The sequence below is a fragment of the Tamandua tetradactyla genome, chromosome 6 (assembly GCF_023851605.1).
Source record: "Tamandua tetradactyla isolate mTamTet1 chromosome 6, mTamTet1.pri, whole genome shotgun sequence".
Taxonomy (NCBI): Eukaryota; Metazoa; Chordata; class Mammalia; order Pilosa; family Myrmecophagidae; genus Tamandua; species Tamandua tetradactyla.
In genome coordinates, this window is record NC_135332.1 from 81,517,025 (window position 1) to 81,538,051 (window position 21,027).

General features: G+C 45.6%; 1 protein-coding gene across 17 annotated transcripts; it reads left to right on the forward strand.

Moving 5' to 3' along the window:
- The first annotated feature begins 277 nt into the window (after nucleotides 1-277).
- On the forward strand, nucleotides 278-13,732 carry ZNF517 (zinc finger protein 517). 17 transcript variants are annotated; one of them, XM_077166445.1, is made up of 7 exons: nucleotides 278-511; nucleotides 2,276-2,336; nucleotides 2,828-2,924; nucleotides 3,263-3,309; nucleotides 3,740-3,866; nucleotides 4,280-4,393; nucleotides 5,134-13,732. In XM_077166445.1, exons 4-7 carry the CDS (start codon nucleotides 3,277-3,279, stop codon nucleotides 6,336-6,338), a joined length of 1,479 nt encoding a protein of 492 aa, XP_077022560.1. In that variant the 5' UTR covers nucleotides 278-511; nucleotides 2,276-2,336; nucleotides 2,828-2,924; nucleotides 3,263-3,276; the 3' UTR covers nucleotides 6,339-13,732. The 17 variants fall into 17 exon arrangements, with proteins under 17 accessions (XP_077022560.1, XP_077022563.1, XP_077022559.1 ...); XM_077166448.1 differs by having other exon boundaries at nucleotides 2,844-2,924; XM_077166444.1 differs by having other exon boundaries at nucleotides 2,276-2,924.
- Nucleotides 13,733-21,027: the final 7,295 nt, after the last annotated feature.

The following is a 21,027-nucleotide window of genomic DNA, read 5'->3' on the forward strand; positions in this document are numbered from 1 at the left end:
CGCTCTCAGCAGCGCTCCGGGGGGCTGACCCTGAACCCCACCCACCGAATCCCCACAGCTCCGGTGGCGAGGAGACTCACCGGCCGGAAAAAGGCGTCCAGAACGCGACAAAAGACTCGCATCCCTGCGCACACGCCCCCCGCCGCCGCGCCCCGTCCCACCTTGGCGAGCCCGCGGGAGCACCGATGCGGCCCCGGGGGAGGGCGGTGGGGGGGTGGGGGGGCGGACCTGGGCGGGGCTGCGGCTTTGAAAAATCCACGTGGGACCTCGCCCGAACCCGGACCCCGCGACTAACCCTCTCAGCTGCTCTCGCGATAATTGACAGCTCATTTCAACTCTTTTCCAGGAGCCCGCCTGGTGTGGGTGGAGAGGCAAGAGGGCACCACCAAGGCGCGCGGTCCTCCGAGCTTCCTAGAGCGATACTGCGGCGCAGCCTGTCTCCGGGAGCGGGGCGGGCCACCTGATTTCTGTGCGCTGAGCTCCTCTGTCCGGTCCGGGGCGGCGGCGCTGGGTGAGTGGTCCGGCCTGCAGGGGCGGGCGCCGGGGACGGGCGCGACCCTCCGGTTCCGCCTCGGCGGAGGCTGCGGCGCGGTTTTCCCGCGGCTCCGGACCGTGGGGCGGGTTCTGGCCGCCGAAGGCTTGTCTCACGCCCGCGTTGTCCACCCGAGGCTCGCGATCCCCGCCGGCCGCTGAGGGATTCGCAGGCCGCCGCCCCGAGCCCCCCCGTGCTGAAGGAGACGCCCGGCGGGGTGGCTTGTCCGGTTTGCGGCCCCCCGAGGCTTCGCCTGGTGCCGGAGCAGCGCGTGCTGGCTGTTGGGTTCTGCCTGGCGCCCCCGTTTCGGCGACCACACCTGCCAGCCCCGCGCGCGGTCCCTCTCCCACGTTACCTTGGGCTGTTTTTCCCACCCCGAGGTTCAGTGATTGAAAACAGTAGTCATTCTGCCAGCAGTTAGTGAGCCCCGACCGTAACCTAAGAACTCTTGAAGTGCTGGGGATTCCTTGGTGATCAGCACCGCCCCTGCCTCCTGTAGATAAGACTGGCAATAAACAAGTCAGCATGCCATTTCCTGTAGCAACAGGGTTTTGAAGAGAATAGATGAAGGGCTTAGAATTGTGAGAAATGAGGGGCAGGCAGTTGTAGGAGCAAGGGTTAAAAGAGGACCCGCAGAATTTGTTGGGAGCATCTGGCGTCAGGGTGGTGGCAGCAGTAAATTGTGGAGATTGTTATGTAGAGCAGTCTGGGAGGAAGAGAATGTTTACCCCAAATGGTTGTATTAAGTATGAAGGAAGAGAGCACTGAAAATTAAGCACTCTGATTCCTCAGGAAATGCATGCATGCCTTTTGTCACCCTGTAGTATATAGACTGAATCTGGTTAAGAATAAAGTCTGATCTTCAGACCCCTGATCCCATCTCTCGCTTTCTCATCATTCCTTAATATCCTTCGAGCTCCATTCCATAGGAAGCAACAGGCAGTAGCCAGGGATGGTCAGGGAAGTCCTCTCTCAGGTGACATTTGAACTGAGACCTTACGGCTGAGAGGGAACCGGCTTTGCAAGTCCCTAAGGAGAACCTTCCAGGTGAAGGGAACTGAGTTGTCAAGTTCTCGGGCCGGAGTGGCCATGGCTGTGCCACCGGAGTGTACTGAGGGAGCCGGGCCGGTGCAGCAGGTTCGTGAGGAGGAAGGGATGACTCCTGGTCCTCCTGGCCTGGATTAAATGTTATCTCCCCCAGGAAGCCCTCCCAGCATGTCCATCTGAATTAGCACTCCCCACACCCCTCTTGTTTTTCCTTCCAATGTTGTGAGCTGGGACTTGATCTATTTTGTGTGTTTGCTTTTATCATGGACAAATCCTATGCTCCATTCTGTGTAATTTAGCAGTGTTTTCATCTGATTAAACACAGTTCCTGGTCCAAGTGTAGGACTAAAAAACAGTTTTCCTCTAACCAAGCAGTGCTTCCCAGAGGACATGAACCCCCCTGACGTGTGAGTTAACAAATAAAAGCTCTCACTGCTTCCCGGCTCCCTGTTCCAGGGCTGTAGTTCTTACCACAAGGAAGGGTGGTATTTGTGGAGGGTTAAAGGGAAGGTCAGGTTGCCCCAGCAGCCCTATCCCCTGCGATGCTGTCCTGGCCTCAAGTTAGGGAGATCAACAAGTCTGTCAGCAAGCTGCCTGGACAGATGCCCATTGGTGGACTGTTGGGGGTAGGGGAATGGGTCTGGTCTCCCAAGGCCCAGGTGATCCACCAAGCCTCTCCCATCATTTTCCCCACAGCCAATTGTTCCCTCGCATGTTGATGAGCTCTGCTGCCCAAATCACCTGCCAATGTCCCCAGGTAGCTATGCTGCATCTGCCTATAAGCTTTGAGGTACCTGATGCCTGAAAGAAAATGCTCTTTACAAAGTGTCAGTTAGGGGGCTTATGCCCCACAGAGGAGGATGACTCCAGGGACCTTCTCAAACCCAGAAGACAAGTACCTGTTGAAGGGAAGAACTCAACCAGGCTAGAACCTGCTCACCACACACACATACTTCAGGCTGAGTCATGGTTATTGGTTTTTAACTAACTTTTCCCCAACCACAAAAATAATGTATTTGTAAATAAAATCTTTAGAAAGCAGAAAAACAAGAAGGGCCCATAGTTCTATAAAGAACTGCTGTTAACACATTGGTGTGTGGCTTGCCAGGATTTTGTTTTGTATGGTGTATGTTATTTTTCTAAATGAAAGTCCTGTGCTCACTTTTTTTTTGACAGTCTGCTTGTTTCATGTAGTAGTGCAGCAGAAATGTTTTCTGATGTCCCGTGACATGGGTTCACTGGTTGCAGGTCACCTCCCTTACAGATCCGTTCAGTCATTTCACAAACCATTGGGTACACACGCAGCCCTGAGAAGGCAGCCGTGAATACCACAGACGGATAAGAAGTAAGTGACACACATTATGCAGATGCTGTGGAGAAAAATGGAGCCGGGAATGAGACCAAGGATTCTGGGGCGGGGATAGCAATTTTAAATAAAGTGGTCTTAAAAGGCCTCCCTAGGAAGGAGACTTCCAGCAAAAATCAGGAAAGAGGTAATGCAGTGTGGACATGCAGGTCTTGGGGCATGGGAGGTGACCGAGAGGGCAGTATCTCACCCTTCTGCACTCCTCTGGACCTCAGTGGCCCCTGTGGGTGTGGCCTGGTGGGGTGGGGATGCTTAGGTCTGGCATTTCCCACTTCTGGGCTGTATGTTCCCTCAGCACTAACTGCCCTACCCCTAAGACAGGCGCTCTGGAATGGCGGTGGAGTGTCCGACGCCCAGACCCCAGGTGAGCTCTCCCCAGCCCCTAGTACGTGTCCTCCCCAAGAGGCTGCCTTTGTTCCCCACAGGTCCTGCAGAGCCTGCCACTGCCTTGGCCCCCAGCAACCCTGAGCTATACCCTCCCCAAATCTTTGATGGCCTAAGGAGAGGTCCTGGGCCAACTTGAGGCCCCACTCCCACTGTGGCCTTGTTTCTCCCTGTCAACCTCTTCTCTCTCCCTTGGGGTTTCTTCTGAGGATGAAGAGATGAAGGATGAAGGATGAAGAGGATGGGGTTTCTTCTCCATTACCTGGAGAGTACTGGAGTAGACCCTAGCATGAGGCCCTGGGAATGCCGTAGTTACCTACAGAGACAGGCCTTGACTCTCAGAGTCAAGTGGGGCACCACACTTTTCCAGGCCACTGGTCATCCTTAGGACAGCAGGGATATGGTTACAGGAGGCCATCGTATTTGAGGATGTGGCCGTGTACTTCACGAGGATAGAGTGGAATTGCCTGGTTCCTGACCAGCGAGCGCTCTACCGGGATGTGATGCTGGAGAACTACAGGAATGTGGCCTCGCTGGGTGAGCAATGTCCATGGGCAGTCCTGGTGCTGGGAAATGCTTCCCTGAGTTGGCACCCAGAGATGATTCTGCCTTGCCCACTTGGGCCCCACGCCAAGAGCTGCTTCCTTTCTGAGGGTGATGTCTAGCATGTTTGGAGAGGAAGCTGGAGGCCCTGACACCCCTAAGGAAAGCTTCCCTGTCCCACCCCTTGGGCACCCGCTGCCCGGCTTCCCACAACCCAGGGCTTCTCTCCAGGGGCAGAGTCCCTCCATCTCCCCTACAGCCAGCCAGCTACTTCCTTCCTGGGAGAGTAAGTGTCCCTGAGCCCGCATGGACCGCCCACAGCCTCCAGGGCCCCAGCTGGGCAGCTGGACACCCTTCTTCCCTCCTATTCCCCTGCCCTGATCATGCTGCTCTCCTTCCTGTTGTAGGCTTTCTCATCACCAAACCAGCTCTGATCTCCCTCTTGGAGCAAGGGGAGGAGCCAGGGGCCTTGATTTCACTAGTGGCTGAGGAGAATAGGACCAAGGCCAGCCCCTGCCCAGGTGAGCATGAGACCCAGGGCAGCCAAGGCTGTGGCCTGGTTACAACTCCAAGCAGGCTCCTGGGACCAGCTTGGGCCTCGCCCTGGTGCAGGGCATATGTCCTCAGCTCCTTTTAACAGGACCTAGTTTCGTACACAAACCTTGCTGGTGAAGTTCAAGGTCATCCAAGACTAACCTGTGCAAGAGGACCAAGTACAAACCCCAACACTCCATTCTGTCACCCATGGTGTTACGGGCTGAGTTTGTGGGGGCAGCAGGTACTTGGGGAGCACCTGCACAGTAGGACTCTGGAGCCCACTTTTATTTACCTGGTTCCACAAGGCCAGTGAGCCAAGGAACAAGCTCCAGGTCTGTGGAGATTCTGCCCCCAGGACCTTTGGAAGGGGACTGCAGCCTACAGGTCCCTGTTAGGGCTCCCACCTGTTTGCTGCTGAGCCAAGTGCTGTGGGTGCTTGGAGCCAGAGGGGAGTCTCCAGCCCCACAAGCCCTGCCCCTGGGTACCCCTGCCCTTTTCTCTCCCCTTGTGGGGCTCCCCACCCTCCCAAGCTGGCCGCCCACAGTGCTATGCCTTTATTAATCCCCGTTTCTTCCCATTGTTACCCAAATCCTGGGTTTGAGTCCCCTTCTGAGAGTTTTTCTGGCTCTCTCCTCTGACATAAAGATTCTGTCTTCATGTCATTGAGTTTCATTTTTGAATATGAAGACTAAAACCTCTTTCCATTTTCTGTTCATTGTTTCAGATTTCTGGGTGGAGGCTAGGCTCAAAGAGTCTTCACTGAAGAGGGAGGGCTCTAAACCAGAGGAGTCATCTGGCCGGGTTTTGCGATGCCTCCCCTGGGTTGACCCCGCATTATCTAAAAGTAATGGCAGTCACGAGGCCCAGGCAGATGAGCCACACCTCAACCCCCTGGGGCAGGGCCTGAGCACACCCAGCAGCCTCTGCAGTGCAGGGTGGGCAAGCCGAACTGCTGCTCTGAGCACAGCCTGTGGCACGGCTGCCCTGGACACAGAGGCAGAGAGAGTCTATAAGTGTGTGTGCGGCAAGGCTTTCAAGTACAATTCACTCCTGCTCAGGCACCAGATCATTCACACGGGGGCCAAGCCCTACCAGTGTACCGAGTGTGGGAAAGCCTTCAAGCAGAGCTCGATCCTGCTGAGGCACCAGCTGATCCACACCGAGGAGAAACCTTTCCGGTGCAGCGAGTGCGGGAAGACCTTCCGGCAAGGCACGCAGCTGATTGCACACCACCGGATCCACACCCAGGAGAGGCCCTTTGAGTGTGGCGCCTGCGGGAAGGCCTTCAGCCGCAGCACCCAGCTGTTGCAGCATCAGAAATTCCACACGGGCGAGAAGGCCTACGAGTGCAGTGAATGCGGGAAAGCCTTTTGCCGCAGGTTCACCCTCAAGGAGCACTACCGCCTCCATAGCGGCGAGAAGCCCTACAAGTGCCTACAGTGCGGGCAGCGCTTCTTCCACAGGGCCTCACTGTTGAAGCACCACAAGCTGCACACCGAGGAATACCCCCAAGGAAACAGCAAGTGCCAGAGTCCCCTGCTTGGGCCCACCCAGAAGACCCGCACAGGGCGCAAGACCTATGAGTGCACTGTGTGCCAGAGATCTTTCAAACACAACTCCCTGCTCCTGCTACACCAGAGGCTGCACACGGGTGAGAAGCCATTTGCGTGTAGGGAGTGCGGCAGAGCCTTCAGTCGCAAATCCAACCTCACTCTGCACCAGAAAATCCACACCAAGGAGAAGCCCTTCAAATGTACAGAGTGTGGCAAGGCTTTTCGTCGGAGCTACACCCTCAACGAGCACTACCGGCTCCACACTGGCGAGAAGCCATACCGGTGCAGGGCCTGTAACAAAGCCTGCAGCTGGCTGTCTACCCTAATCCAGCACCAGAAAGTACACAGCCGGGAGTGCAGGGGTGCTCCCCATTGACATGACAACCAGGCAGAGAATCCACCCAGGAGAGCCCACCCCACCCAGGCATCAAGGGTGCAGAGTGGAGATACACCGTGCACAGAAGTCAGGTGGCGGTGGCCCCGGAGGGTCTCACAAGTTGGTGGCAGTGGTCCTTTGGCCTGAGGAAAGCACGGTGTGAAAGGCTGAGCCTAGAGCTGTCTCCATCTCAAGCCTAAGTGGGAGAAGAAGCTGAGCCAGGATGCATGTAGGGGGTCCACTTCGTTTTTCCTAATATTGATTGTGGTATTGTCATTCATTTGTTTTGTTTTTAAGATTAGCCAAGAAGACCAGACCCTTCTGAAACAGAGGAGGAACAAAGGTGACAAACCTTTGTTTTGAGTCCAGCTCCCCAGTGGGGGAGGCAGGGTATAAGGACAGACCCCCACAGCCCCTCGGTGCAATGCATGGGGGAGGTAGGAGATTACAGGTGTAGAGGGACTGTTAACCACCTGGGCCCAGGTGAGCTGGTGGTGGTCCACCCTGATCCAGGCCTGCCTGAGCTCCCTGTGTCCCTGGCTAAGCAGGGCAGCACCACTGGAGCCCCAGCAGGCAGGGGCATGGCCAGCAGGACCTACCTTCACCTGGGACGATGTGGCTCTGGCCCTGTGAATAGTGGGTGCCTACTGGGACAAGCCTCCCCACATGGGGGCCTTCCCTTATGTCCCACCCCACCCCATCTCCTTGCTCTGGACAGGAAGGAGCCCCAGCACCCAGCAAACCATGAGCTCAGCCAAGCAAACCTTGTGGCGTCAAGCATGTGGGCAGCCAGGAAGATTCGCTCCCCAAAAGCTTTGGGGAGAAGCTCCCTGAGGGCCTGCTGGTAGGCCGGGGAGTCTTGGCACCCTCTCCTCCCCATCAGGACCACGCCACTGGCAGCCCAGGAACATGGGAAGCTTCTTCTGCTGCTCAAGTTGTCTGTAAAACTTGTACCAGAAAGGAGCTGCCTGGCCTGTGGGTGTTTATTTTTAAATTAACATTTTTTCCACTCTAAGTAGAGAATTACTGTATAACTTTTATAAAATGAAGAAACTTACAAAGAAGAACCATAAAATAATTCCCTTTTTCCTATTCTCTAGGTACAGCTGTTGATGTTTGGGTGTATTTTCTTAGTCTTTTTCTAATGTGCATGTGTAGGTATTTATTTTACAGAATCAGGATTATATTTAGCTTAGATATGTATACCTTATGATCAGATACCAACCCCCTGTATGTCTACTGCTTTGTTTGTGATTGATGCACCATGGAGACTGCAGGGTCACCCTGGCTTATGTCCATGATGATTTCCTTGGGATTGGAAGTGGGCTGCCCAGGTCAAGGACACTGGGGGTGGTCCTTTTAATCAGTTCATTAATCATGAGAAATGGCAGTTGTTTTAATTTGCATTTCTTGACCTGACTAGTGAATTCCCTATAAATGTCCTGTACCCATTTTTATTGGGTTTTTAAGAACTCTTTATATGATCGGGATTCTAGTCTTTCTTCCCTAATATCTGTTTTCTCAATTGTGATACAAATCACAAATTTTCTTTTTCCCCACGGGCTGAGGGGTGGGGAGATAGAAAGGAAACTCCATCTTGGAATTGAGGAAATAATTATATTTTACAAGTGTTTTCCCCAGTTCTTTCTGTGCTTTTTATTATGGAATTTTTAATATAAGCAGTAAATTTCCCCAGTAACCAAAATTGTCTTATATGATCAGAAGGGCCTTCCCCACCCCAAGATTTTATAAAATATGTTCTTGTACTTTGTTTAAAATACTGAAGTAATGCATTTTGGTAGTAAAACAAAACAAAACCCTCAAACAATATAAAAATAGGAATCAAGGCCCCTCCCTCCTTCCCTTGCCCCAAACTCCTAGATGTAATCCTGGTAACAGTTTGAGGTATATATGAGACCTTTTTTCTCTGCATTTACAAACATGTTCAGTGTATGTCAGGATTTTCCTCTATGTGTTTGTGACGCTTACGTGTTTCCAGTCAGGTGGGCTCCTAGGGAGATTCTCTCACAGGAGCTGGAGGGAGGGAGGGTATTTTGTAGCATACACACCTTCTTCCACTTACTCAAACACTAACCAAGCTGTGAAGGGGTTTTACAGCTGTGATTCAAGTCGCTAATCAGTTGGAATCCTTAAAGGGGCTGAGGCTTCCCTGGGTTAAGAGACTCTGCCCTTGGGCTCCAGTCTGCTCTGTGGACTTCAAAACTGCTTGGCACCATCTCCTCCGGGTTCTGCTGCTTTGGTGAGCCCCAGATAGAATGACTTTGTGCAGCTTTGCTTTTCAATCCAGTACATGATGGGTCCTTCCACGCTGGTGCATGCAGAACCATGTCATTCTCTGTAATGACCGCACAGGGTCTGACGTATGGGTATGCCATTGATGGTTAGCCTTCCCTGTGAGTGGACATTGCACCACTCCCCACTGCACAGAATGCTGCAGTGAAGTCCTTAGGCCAACTGTAAGCTCAAGGGATCCCCAAAGGTTTAGTTGCTGGTCCTTAGAGGATCGGAGGTTTTGCAAAGCCTCTGTCCACATGACACCAGGGCCCTCTCACCTCTGTGCCCCAGACTGGCTAGCACACGCATGCCGCCTAGTGACCAGAGCGAAGTGCACATGTAACTCAGGACAGGAATCCACAAGTCCCTGGTGTGGTGAATTAGGTGCTTGTTAACCAATTAACATCTGTTAACCCTCTCACTGCTGATTTAACCAGGAACCCAAACGAGCCAACTTGACCAGGACATGGCTGTGGCTGGCCTGCTCGCTCTGGTTCTGTGTATGTCACCAGAGTCACGAGAACTCATTCCAAACCTGCAAGTGCCAGTTAAATTATTCAAGTGTTGGGTAAAATTATTAAACATGGGTGAAATGATTGGTCTTTGTGAAAATTAAATTGCCTAATTTGGGAAGACTCAAAGGAATTATCAAAATTAATTACTGTCAAATTAGGTGTAGATTGACAACTAAAAGATGAGGAAGAAACTGAACGACCTGGAAGGATCCTACAGTGACATGACTTCACAGGTGTTTTAAAGTTTTTTCTCAACTTTGAAGAAAATAAAACATATTGGTGCAGGGTAGTTTTGGCAAGAAAGACGAGGAATGCCAATCAGTGGGCAAAGACTCAAATGGCTTTTGATCTGCATCAAGAGGTTGTCACAAATTGAAGTTGGTATGCTTTAAGGTAAATTAAAACAAAACAAAATACGTATTGCTTATTAGTTGCCAAGCTTTGACTGATATTTTTAAATAAGCTGATGGCTCAGGTAAGAGGCTCTGGCCCAGTGCCATCCCTGGGGTGAGCCCTGCATTCAGGGACTTCAGCTCTAACTCCTCACCCTTCAAACACCCTTCTGCCACCATCTAAAGATATCTGGCACACCTGTTTTTTTGTTTGTTTTAAAGGTAGAGAGAATTCTTAAGGCTGGGCTTAAGATTCAGCTCACCTCCCCAGAAGCACTAAAAGGTTTATCTCTGTTCCAGAGCAGATAGAGGTTCCCAAGTCTGTACAGAAGGATGAGGGGGAGGAGAAGAGAGACAAGGCCAAAAGTAAGTGGCTGCAGGTGCAGTAGCAGAAAGAGCAGGGAGTTAGAATCTGCAGAAGGCTTCATCTGGCACCCACCTGGTGTGCAGCCTTGGGGACACAGTGGGGGAACCCAATTGAGAGGAGACCCGAGGCCATAACCAAGCCCTTGAAAGCCCTCTTGCACCACACTGGCCAAGTGAGTTCAGGGTCTTTATTATACACAAACTTCTTGTATTGATTTGCTAAAGCTGCTGGAATGCAAGATACCAAGAAACAGAACGGCTTTTATAAAGGAAATTCATTATGTTGCAAGTTCACATTTCTAAGGCTGAGAAGATGTCCAAATTAAGAGATTACCTTCACTCAAAGTCTAATATCACCTGGAACACCTCTATCAGCTGGGAAGATACGTGTCTGGTGTCTGCTAGTCCTTGTTCCCTGTTCTGTTGCTTCCAGTTTCTGATGCAAAGGGTTTCTTCTCTAAGCATCTGTGGGCCTTTACTTAGCTCTTCTAGGGCACAAATCTGGGTTCTGGCTGGCACATGGTGAAGCCTGGGAAGGCATATGGCAACGTCTGTTGGGCTCTGCCCATGTCTAGGCATCTGCTCTGTCAGCACTCCAAGCATCTCCAAACATCCGTTTTGTCAGCTCTGAAGCAACTGTTCTCCAAGTGTCTCCATGGGCTCTGAGCTTTTGCCAAAATGATCCCCTTTAAAGGACTCCTGAATAGGCTGAGTCGCAGCTTCATCTAACCAAAAGGCCACACCCACAATTGGGCACACCGCATGGCCCTGGAGATAATCTCATCAAAAGGGTTTCCACCCTACAATATTGAATTGGGAGTAAACGTCACGACTTTTCTGGGGTACACAACACTTTGAAACCAGCACAGTTGTCATGTATTCTTAGGTCTATTTCCATGCATCTGTTTATTCATATACTGTGTTGGTGCCACTGTATAAGAAACAAAACAAAGTTTGTCAGAAAGCACTTATTGTGCTTAGTGGGCAGAGGAAGCAGAAAGTTGCTAGGAGTTTTAAAGACTCTGAAGACAGGATTTCAAATCAGTAACTTAAATGTAGATTATTCTAGAAATAAATAAGACAATTACCTACTACTGGAGAATAAGTGGGATTCTCACTTCATTCTTTATACCAACACATGTTCCAAATAATTTTAAAAGATAAATTATTATTAACAGTACTAGAAAATATAAAGTAAAAATGTCTATATTCTCAGGATTAGGGAGGGCTTCCTAAGTAAGATCTCATAAAGAGAAAGGCACATGTATAGCTCAATTTTTATTTCCAATATGAATTTTAAAAATTATCTAGGAAAAAATATTTGCAAAATAAATGATAAAGTATCCCTTAAAATTTTAGGAAAAAAAATAAACACCTTATAATGCAAAAAATCAGCAAAGAAGTGGCAGGCCATCATGAAAAACTACGACTGTCGCTAAAACTTTTGGCTAGCACCACCAAGCACTGCTCTGTGCTGTGTTCTATCATGAATAGTGTCTTGGTCAGGATACCAACAAGAAATGAACAGCAGAGTCAAACTGGATAATTCCAGGAGGATTTATTTACAAAGGATTGGTTTCAAAGACGGCAGTAGGGTGTAGGGGAACCCTGAGGGCTGGTGTGGGAACTGCAGCAGCAAAGATGTCACCTACCTGTGGTCTGGGGGGACAAAGGAAGGGAGAGAGATCAGCAACACGGAGGGAGAGAGTTGCATAAGGAGCCACTGGAAAGGACAAGTGACCTTCAGTGGCAGGATACAACCAACCCACAAGGGCATTATTAGGATATGGAAAAATTGGAACAGACTTTAAGCTTTATATCAATGTTAAATTTCTTGTACATGATAACTGTACCTAAGGTGAATACATAAGTGAATATTCTTGTTCTTTGAACATGTACATGGAAGCCTTAAATGTTCTTGGAGCACAATGTGTACAACTTACTCCCAGCTGTAGACAGACAGATGGATGGGTAAATAGATGGATAGAATGAATGATTTGGTAAATATAGCACAATATTAAGCTTGAATGTTGAACTCGGTGGACCTGGGTATGGGGATTCATATGTTGGACTTCTCTGCATGTGGTTTGTATTATTTTTGCAAGTATATTGTAAATTTGAAACTATTTCAAAATAAAAAGTTAAGTAAATAAATAAATGCCCTTCCGCCAAACTACTACCAGGGCTGCCCATTGATCAAACCCAACTGGAAGCCAGAAGACATGGAAGTCTGATGAAGGAGGGGTAAGGGGTATGGTATGTATGAATTTTTTTGTTTTCTTTTTATTTCTTTTTCTGAACTGATGCAAATGATCTAAGAAATGATCATGATGATGAATATACAACTATGTGATAAAAAAAATTTTACTCTGAAGGAAATCTTTTCAACATTCACTACACTTATAAGGTTTTTCTCCTCTGTGTGTTCTCTAATGCCAGATGAATACTGTACTTAAAGCAAAGGCTTTCCCACATTTGTGGTATTGATAGGGTTCCTCTCCAGTGTGAATCTACTGGTGTCTAGTAAGTTGTGAGTTTAGGCTGAAGTCCTTCCCACATTAATCACACCTATAAGGTTTATGTCCAGTATGAATACTCTGATGCTGAATAAGAGCTGAGCTCCCAATAAAGCTCTTGCCACATTCATTACATCTATAGGGTTTCTCATTTACGTAAATTTTCTTATGCTGAACAAGGTTTAAGGTCTGACTAAAGCTTTTCCCACATTCATTAATTTGTAAGGATTCTCTCCAGTGTGAGTTCTCAGATGCACAATAAGGTATGAGTTCTGACTAAAGGTCTTGTCACACTTATTATATCCAAAGGTGAGTTATCTGTTTAACAAGATTTGAATTCTAACTGAAGGATTTGCAGCACATGTAAGGTTTTTCTCCAGTGTGAGCTCTTCTATGCTGAATAAGATTTGAGCTTTGATTGAGACTTTTCCCACATTCATTATGTGTAAGGATTCCCTCCAGTATGATTTTCTTGGTATAAAATAAATTCTGAGTTCAGGCTGAGGACTACATCACAATCTTCATCTCCAGAGTGTTCCTCTCTAGCATGAATTTGCTGAATAAAGTTTGAATTGTATTTCAATATTTTCTACATGTTTTACAATCATAGGCTCTTTTTCCTATATTCTCTCTCTCATGTGTAACAAAGTTTGAATTCAGACCGAAATGTTTTCTGAATTCATTGCTGTGCTGGTTTGAAATGATGTATGTACCTTAGAAAAGCCATGTTTTAATCCTAATCCCATTTTGTAAAGGCAGCTGTTTCTTCTAATCCCTATTCAGTATTGTGTGTTTGAAACTGTAATTAGATCGTGTCCCTGGAGATGTGATTTAATCAAGAGTGGTTGTTAAACTGGATTAGGTAGAGGCGTGTCTCCACCCATTTGGGTGGGTCTTGATTAGTTTTCTGAAGTCCTATAAAAGAGGAAGCATTTTGGAGAATGAGAGATACAGAGAGAGCAGAGAAAAACGATATAGCCATGAGAAGCAGAGAGCTCACAAGCCAGTGACTTTTGGAGATGAAGAAGGAAAATGCCTCTTGGGGAGCTTCATGAAACAGAGAGCCAGAAGAGAAAGCTAGCAGATGACGCCTTGCTCACCATGTGCCCTTCCAGCCAAGAGAGAAACTGTGACTGTGCTTGTCATGTGCCTTGCCACTTGAGAGAGAAATCCTGAACTTCATTGGCCTTCTTGAACCAAGGTATCTTTCCCTGGATGTCTTTGATTGGACATTTCTATAGACTTGTAATTGGGACATTTTCTCAGCCTTAGAACTGTAAACTAGCAATTTATTAAATTCCCCTTTTTAAAAGCCATTCCGTTTCTGGTGTATTGCATTCCGGCAGCTAGCAAACTAGAACAATTTCCTTCCTCAGTTCTTTCTCTTGTGGATAATTGTTTGAAAGAGTTCTGGGAAAATGATTCCCTCAAGGCTAGCTGAATTTTCCCCTTGATTTTCTGTCAGATTTTAAAGTTTCTTTGAAATCAAGTTCTTGAAACATTGCCTGGAGTAGTTTCCAGTTTGATTCCATGGGATTCTATACTTTCAGACACATTCTCTTTGTCACAAAACCACCTATGTTCATTTTCCATCTGGGAATCTGAAAAAGCAATAAAAAAACATTTCCTGTTTTCTATCCTATAATAAAGGAAATTACTGGGAACAAGAGCATTAGCACTTATGTCCAAGAGCAAAATGCAGTATGAAAGTTTCAAAAATAAGGCAGAAAGCAGTACAAAAGATAGGTGAGCAGGAGCCCATTCTTATGAGAGAAATGTGGGATGTACCAGAGCTATGAAGCAGACAACACCTTGGTAGGGGAAAGGTGAGCCTGATGAAAGCAGAAAGGGAGTGCTCACAGGTCTCACTTCACAGCTAATGTAAAGGCCTAAAAGAAAGCTTCCTGCTCACCATATGTTCTTGGAGAGGAATCCACAGGGTGATACACATCCCTAGAGACTATTCCTTTCATGCATTTCTATGACATTAACTTCAATGAGATGCTCCAACTTCCCTGAAGTTATTGTCCTCGCTCATTATTTTTTTCTCACCATTCACAGTGGTTTTAGTTTTCACACTTCTAACCACCAAACATCTAGTCCCTGAATTATTTTATTCTAGATATAAAACACATATGTTCACCCTTTTGAAAGCCTGTTTTGCCCTTTAAGACCTCATTATTTCAGTCTATCACAGTTCAAGGTAGTATTGACCTGCTTATCTTTCAGGACCACGAGCATATACATCCCTTCATTTTTGGAAATTGGTCTTCAAAAACTATTAATCACTGAAGAGCAGGTTAGGGAGGTGACACAGGAAGAAATGCCTCTCTCCCTACAATAGGATGGATCTGTGTCTCAAGAGGTAAGGAGCAAAGAGAGCCTAATAATTGCATTGTTACTGAACCAGAGTATCCTTCCAACAGCCGTTATAATGTGCATATGGTAAGCATCTAAGCTAGAATATTAGGAGAAGTTGTCTCAGCTTTACAGCCTGGAAACTGGGAATCAAAATAGTTTGCCTCTTATAAAAAGTATATATGAAAATAATATTCATTTATCAGTGCTCCTTAGAGAAACGTGGTTCAAAAGTCAAATAATTTACAAAGACCTCTTTCCTACTCATGACACCACAGGTTTCCTACTCATGACAGTGACACCCAACCATTGTATTTGTAGATGAGAAAATGATTCACAGGACTATGTGTTCCACAGGGTGCTGTGGTGGTGGAACACACACCCCCTTCTTGACCAATGCTACTAGGCATTGTACCTGCCTGCGGCACAGAATAATAAATAACTGTACATGGAAGAACTTTAAATCATGAACACCACATATGAAAATAATTCCTCTCTGCCTATTTCCTGGCTCACCCTATGGCCACAGGTGGATTTGATTCAGCAGTCAGACTATGACCAGACCATGTTTACTAGTGGGTAGAATCATTAGTAGGTAAAACCAAGTTCCCGACTGTCATGGTTAGGGACAGGTGTCAACTTGGCCAAGTTGTGGTACCTGTTCATCTGATTGGGCAAGCGCTGGCCTGTCTGTTGCAATGAGGACATTTCATAGGATTAGGTCATGATCACGTCAGCTACATCCACAGCTGATTCCATTTGTAATCAGCCAAAGGGGAGTGTCTTCTGCAATTAGTGATGCTAAATGCAATCATGGAAAGCCTTTTAAGGAGGACTCAGAGGAGACAGGTTCCATTCCTGCTTTGACTGGTGAGCCTCTCCTGTGGAGTTCATCCAGGCCATCCATCGGAGTTATCGGCTTCGCAGCCTGCCCTGTGGATTTTGGACTCTGCGTTCCTACGGTCACGTGAGACACTTTCATAAATTTTATATTTGCAAGTGTTCCCTGTTGATTCTGTTTCTCTAGAGAACCCTAACTAATATACCAACCAATCCAGGCCCATGCTGATGAACATGACAGAATGAGAAGCTTCAGGGCTCTGTCCCCCACAGAAGCTTTGAACAACCGACAAGTACCAGCAGAAATATCTTTCTCAAAACAGTTAAAAGACTGCAATAACAGGGCAAGTGCTAAATCAAGATAAAAGCCACATAAAAGTGGTTAGGATCTTGTCGGGCCCCTCCTGGTTCTTCCCCCATTCTCTCACTGGCTCCATGTAAAGCCAGACATGCTTCCAATGGGGAACCCTGGTCCTGATTCAGGAAGAAGCAGAGTAACCTTCGTGCGCATATTGGGCCCAATCTGTCTGATGATGGCCTAAGGGATTTGCCATCCCAGAACTTGTCCTGCATGTAGAAAGTGGTTCATAGACCTCGCTTATGAAACACTGTGGAAAAGCAGTCAAGCAGTGCTGCCTGGGACAAGGGCATCTGGCTGTAGAACATACAGTGCAATGTCTGGGACTGTGAGGAAAGTGTCTCCTTGGGAAGAGGGGATGTTCATATCAGTGTCGATGGGAAAATCCTATGGCCACATGTGCATGCCCAAAACTAGACCTATGCACAGAAAAGAACCAAGGGCCCTGTCGTGGTCAGGTTCATGTGTCAACTTGGCCAAATGGTGGTTGGGCAAGTGCTGGCTTGTCTGTTGCAATGAGGACATTTCATAGAATTAAATCATGATCATGTCAGCTGCATCCACAGCTGATTCCATTTGTAATCAGCCAAAGGGGCGTGTCTTCTGCAATGAGTGATGCTCAGTCTAATCACTGAAAGCCTTATAGGGAAGATTCGGAAGAGACAGGCTCTTCCTGTTTTGGCTGGTGAACCTCTCCTGTGGAGTTTGTCCAGGTGCTCCATCGGAATCGTTGGCTTCACAGCCTACTCTGCGGATTTTGGACTCTGCATTCTCACGGTCACATGAGACACTTTATAAATTTTATATTTGTGAGTGTTCCCTGTTGATTCTGTTTCTCTAGAGAACCCTAACTAATACAGGCCCCTACACTTTGTCCTTGAACTATTTTCTAAACTCATCAAGTAGCCCTGAAAAAGAGCACTCATACAGGTCAATCTATAAAGACTGGGAAAGTTATTTTCTTTATGTCTTTTTTTTTTTTTTAAGCACCCCCCGTATTCAAGAAAAGCTCTGTCATAGTACTAGCTGGATAAAAGCTTAAGGAACAGACTCCTCAGAGTCTAAATTACAATGATAGCACACTAAAATATCAAATGTCCAGGTTTCAACAGATGATTAAAAAACAAAACAAAACAAAACAAAAAACAAGAAATGATGGCCCAGGCAAAGGAGAAAAGTAAAGCATTAGAAACCATCAATGAGAAAGGATCAGATCTGGGATATACCAGATAAACCATTTTCCTTCTGTTCTACTTCTTGTCTTCCACAGAGTTGTAGGGTTTCTCTCTTTCCTATACAATTTCTTTGATATCTAACAAGGCTTGAATCCAGATTGAAACTTATCTCAAATGTATTGCTTTCCTGGACTGTACCTCCTCTGCATTTTATTGAAGGCCACAGTAAACTGGTTGAGATACTTCTGGAAAAAGAATCCCCTTGAAATTAGCTTAGTTGAGTTTCCCTCTGATGTCCCTTTGTATTTACAAGTTTCTCTGACATAATGTTCCTGAGAAATACCCAAAAGGGTAATTTCTATTAATAATCCTTATTTTTTTCTTTTTCATAGAACTATTCATTCTGAACTTTGATCTCAGGGGCTGAAAAATATAAAACATTGCCTACTTTCTATAATGGAAAAAAGGAAATGGATAAAGCAGAAATAAGACCCCTGACATTCAAGTCTAATTTTTTAAAATTTATTTATTAATTAAAAAATTAAGAAACAAAACAAAACATGAACATACATAATCAGTAATTCACAATATCATCACTTAGGTGCATATTCATCATTTCTTAGATCATTTGCATTAATTCAGAAAAAGAAATAAAAAGACAATAGAAAAAGAAATAAAATGAACACAGGAAAGAAAAAAAAAAGACTATACCTACCATACCCCTTACCCCTCGCTTTCATTGATCACTAGCATTTCAAACTAAATTTATTTTAACATTTGTTCCCCCTATTATTTATTTTTATTCCGTATGTTCTACTCATCTGTTGATATGGTAGATAAACAGAGCATCACACACAAGGTTTTCATAATCAGAGTCACGTTGTGAAAGCTATATCATTGTTCAATCATCATCAAGAAACATGGCTACTGGAACACAGCTCTACATTTTCAGGCAGTTCCCTCCAGCCTCTCAATTATGTCTTGAATAACAAGATGATATCTACTTGACACATAAGAATAACCTCCAGGATAACCTCTCGACTCTGTTTAGAATCTTTCAGCCATTGACACTTTGTCTTATATCACTCGTCCCCTTTTGATCTAGAAGGTTTTCTCAGTCCCTTGATGCTGAGTCTCAGCTCATTCCAAGATCTCTGTCCCACGTTGCCAGGAAGGTCCATACCCCTGGGAGTCATGTCCCATGTAGAGAGGGATAGGGTGGTGAGACTGCTTGTTGTGTTGGCTGGAGAGAGAGGCCACATCTGAGCAACAAAAGAGGCTCTCTTGGGAGTGACTCTTGGGCCTAAATTTTAAGTAGACTTGACCTATCCTTTGCAGGGTTAAGTTTCATATGAACAAACCCCAAGACTGGGGGCTCAGTCTATAGCTTTGGTTGTCTGCACTGCTTGTGAGAATAAAAAGAATTCAACTTGGGGAAGTTGAATTTCTCCTTGTTCTCACCATTCCCCGAAGGGGGCTCTGCAGATACTTTTCCCCTCACTGATTGTGATTGGGACCTTTTGATTAGAGGGAGATGTGATCCATTCAATGGGAATCTTTTTTTTAATATATTTTTTATTTTTTAATTTTTTTAAAATTTTAAATTTATTAATTAAAAAATTAACAACAAACAAAAACTAACATATCATTCCATTCTACATATATAATCAGTAATTCTTAATATCATTACATAGTTGCATATTCATCATTTTTTAGGACATTTGCATCAATTTAGAAAAAGAAATAATAAGACAACAGAAAAATAAATAAAACGATAACAGGAACAAAAAGATTATACATGCCATACCCCTTACCCTTCACTTTCATTTATCACTAGCATTTCAAACTAAATTTATTTTAACATTTGTTCCCCCTATTATTTATTTTTATTCCGTATGTTCTACTCATCTGTTGATATGGTAGATAAACAGAGCATCACACACAAGGTTTTCATAATCAGAGTCACGTTGTGAAAGCTATATCATTGTTCAATCATCATCAAGAAACATGGCTACTGGAACACAGCTCTATATTTTCAAGGGGAATCTTAATACATTTTGTGGAGCTCTGTATGAAGAGAGTAACAGGCAGAAATCTTAGAGTTCAGACCTAACACAGAGAGCAGAGAGACAAACCCAAGACACAGGTGTTTGGAGATGCTAAGCTAAGACATGAAACCCAGAGTCTCTCCTGGAGAAGCTAAGTGAGGAGCCATAGATTCTTAGGGTGAAAGCCACTGAAAACAGGAACTTAGTGAGCCATCTGAAACTAGAAGCTGGGAGAGAAGGACAGCACATGACATGATGTTCCTTCAAATGTGACAGAGAAAACCCAGATACTATAGGATTTTCCTCAGAGTCAAGGTATCTCTTTCTGGATGCCTTAATTTGGACATTTTCATGGCCTTAAGACAGTAAATTTGTAACTTAATAAATCCCCTCTGAAAACAAGAGACCATTTCTGCTATATTGCATTCCAATAGCTTTAGCAAACCAAAACATGCCTACATTTCATTTTCAAATATTTTATTCAGTATCTAAACTCCCCTCTGGGTAAGATGAGAATTGATTTAATCCCCTTTTCTCCTCCCTACTGGAAGCCACATTCTTCCTTTTACAAATTATCAAGGATGTTGAGATTTGTACATGTCTTCAATTGTGTATTATAATCACAGTAATGTCTTACATGTGTCCATGAAAATCAGTAAGCAATCCCTGTATTATTATACCTAAGTAAATATCCTTCACTGCTGAGCCAAGCATCCCACTAGGAGAATATTCCCTTTCTTTAGATATTCTAGAAACAGAAGATGCCTAATATCAATGTCTTGATTTTAATTTAGCTTAAAATTAAAAGGTGCTCTTTTCTTATTCTGAAATTTTGGGGAAACGTCTCAGTTGAGTCACCAAAAATAAGGTTATGGTGTTGTTTCAATACAAATTTATAGGATCTTATAAAAATATTCCTCCAGTCTGCGCTGAGCTTTTTAAAATAAGAAATGATTGTTGAATTTTAGCAATGTCTTTTGAGATATATATATATATATATATATATATATATATATATCAAGATAACCATTCCTTCTTAAAACAATTATGCTAATAACATTAATATCAAACATGTTGCCCTATCCTTGAATATACTTTACTTAATTTACGAATGCTAAAGAACTACTTTCATCTTGAATACTTAAACTTGGTTGCTTAAAATAAATCTACCTTTGTAGATTTTAATGATACGCTATATTTATAAAAACAATCTGTTAGTGTATTAGTTATATTTTGCCACATAACAAATTACCATAAAAGTTCACATCTTAAATCAACAAAAATATCTTATTTCCCACAACTTCTGAGGACTGGGAATTAAGGAGTGCCTTAGCTGACTGGATCCCTCAGGAGATTGCAGTCAAGCTGTTGAGGATGCTTTCTTCTTAAGACTGAACTTTGGAAGAAGAATGGGCTTCAAGCTCAGTCAAATGGTTGTTGTCACTGCATGGACCACTTTAAAGAGTTTTTTCCTACATGGCATCTTGTTTCCCCCAGCAGAGGCTGCCCAGAACCAGCCATCAGGGCTCGGTGGTGCTGCCCAGAGGAGTAGCGAGGCATGAGTACGCAGCAGCCATGAGAAACAGCTCACCTGATAAAACTCCTGCAGCCGGTTCTTCTGCAGGCTTGCTGGGTGTTCCAAGGCGAGTCCATGTTGGCAGTGACCAGCAGGACCGCGGCGCCCCGACGGCCGCTTGGCCCGCCACAGCTCATCGGTGCTGCCTGGCTGGTCTCAGAGGCAGCCGCGGGGCATCAGCAGCGCCTGGGGGCGGCCCCACAGCAATCGCAGTGGGCCGAGGGCCAGGCCGGAGCCTTTAGATTCCTGC

Coding starts and splice junctions, on each gene's coding strand:
- ZNF517 (XM_077166444.1), top strand. CDS start 3,277: ATGGCGGTGGAGTGTCCGACGCCCAGACCCCAG. Junction 3,867..4,279: donor CAGGAATGTGGCCTCGCTGG/GTGAGCAATGTC, acceptor TTCCTGTTGTAG/GCTTTCTCATCACCAAACCA. Junction 4,394..5,133: donor CAAGGCCAGCCCCTGCCCAG/GTGAGCATGAGA, acceptor TCATTGTTTCAG/ATTTCTGGGTGGAGGCTAGG.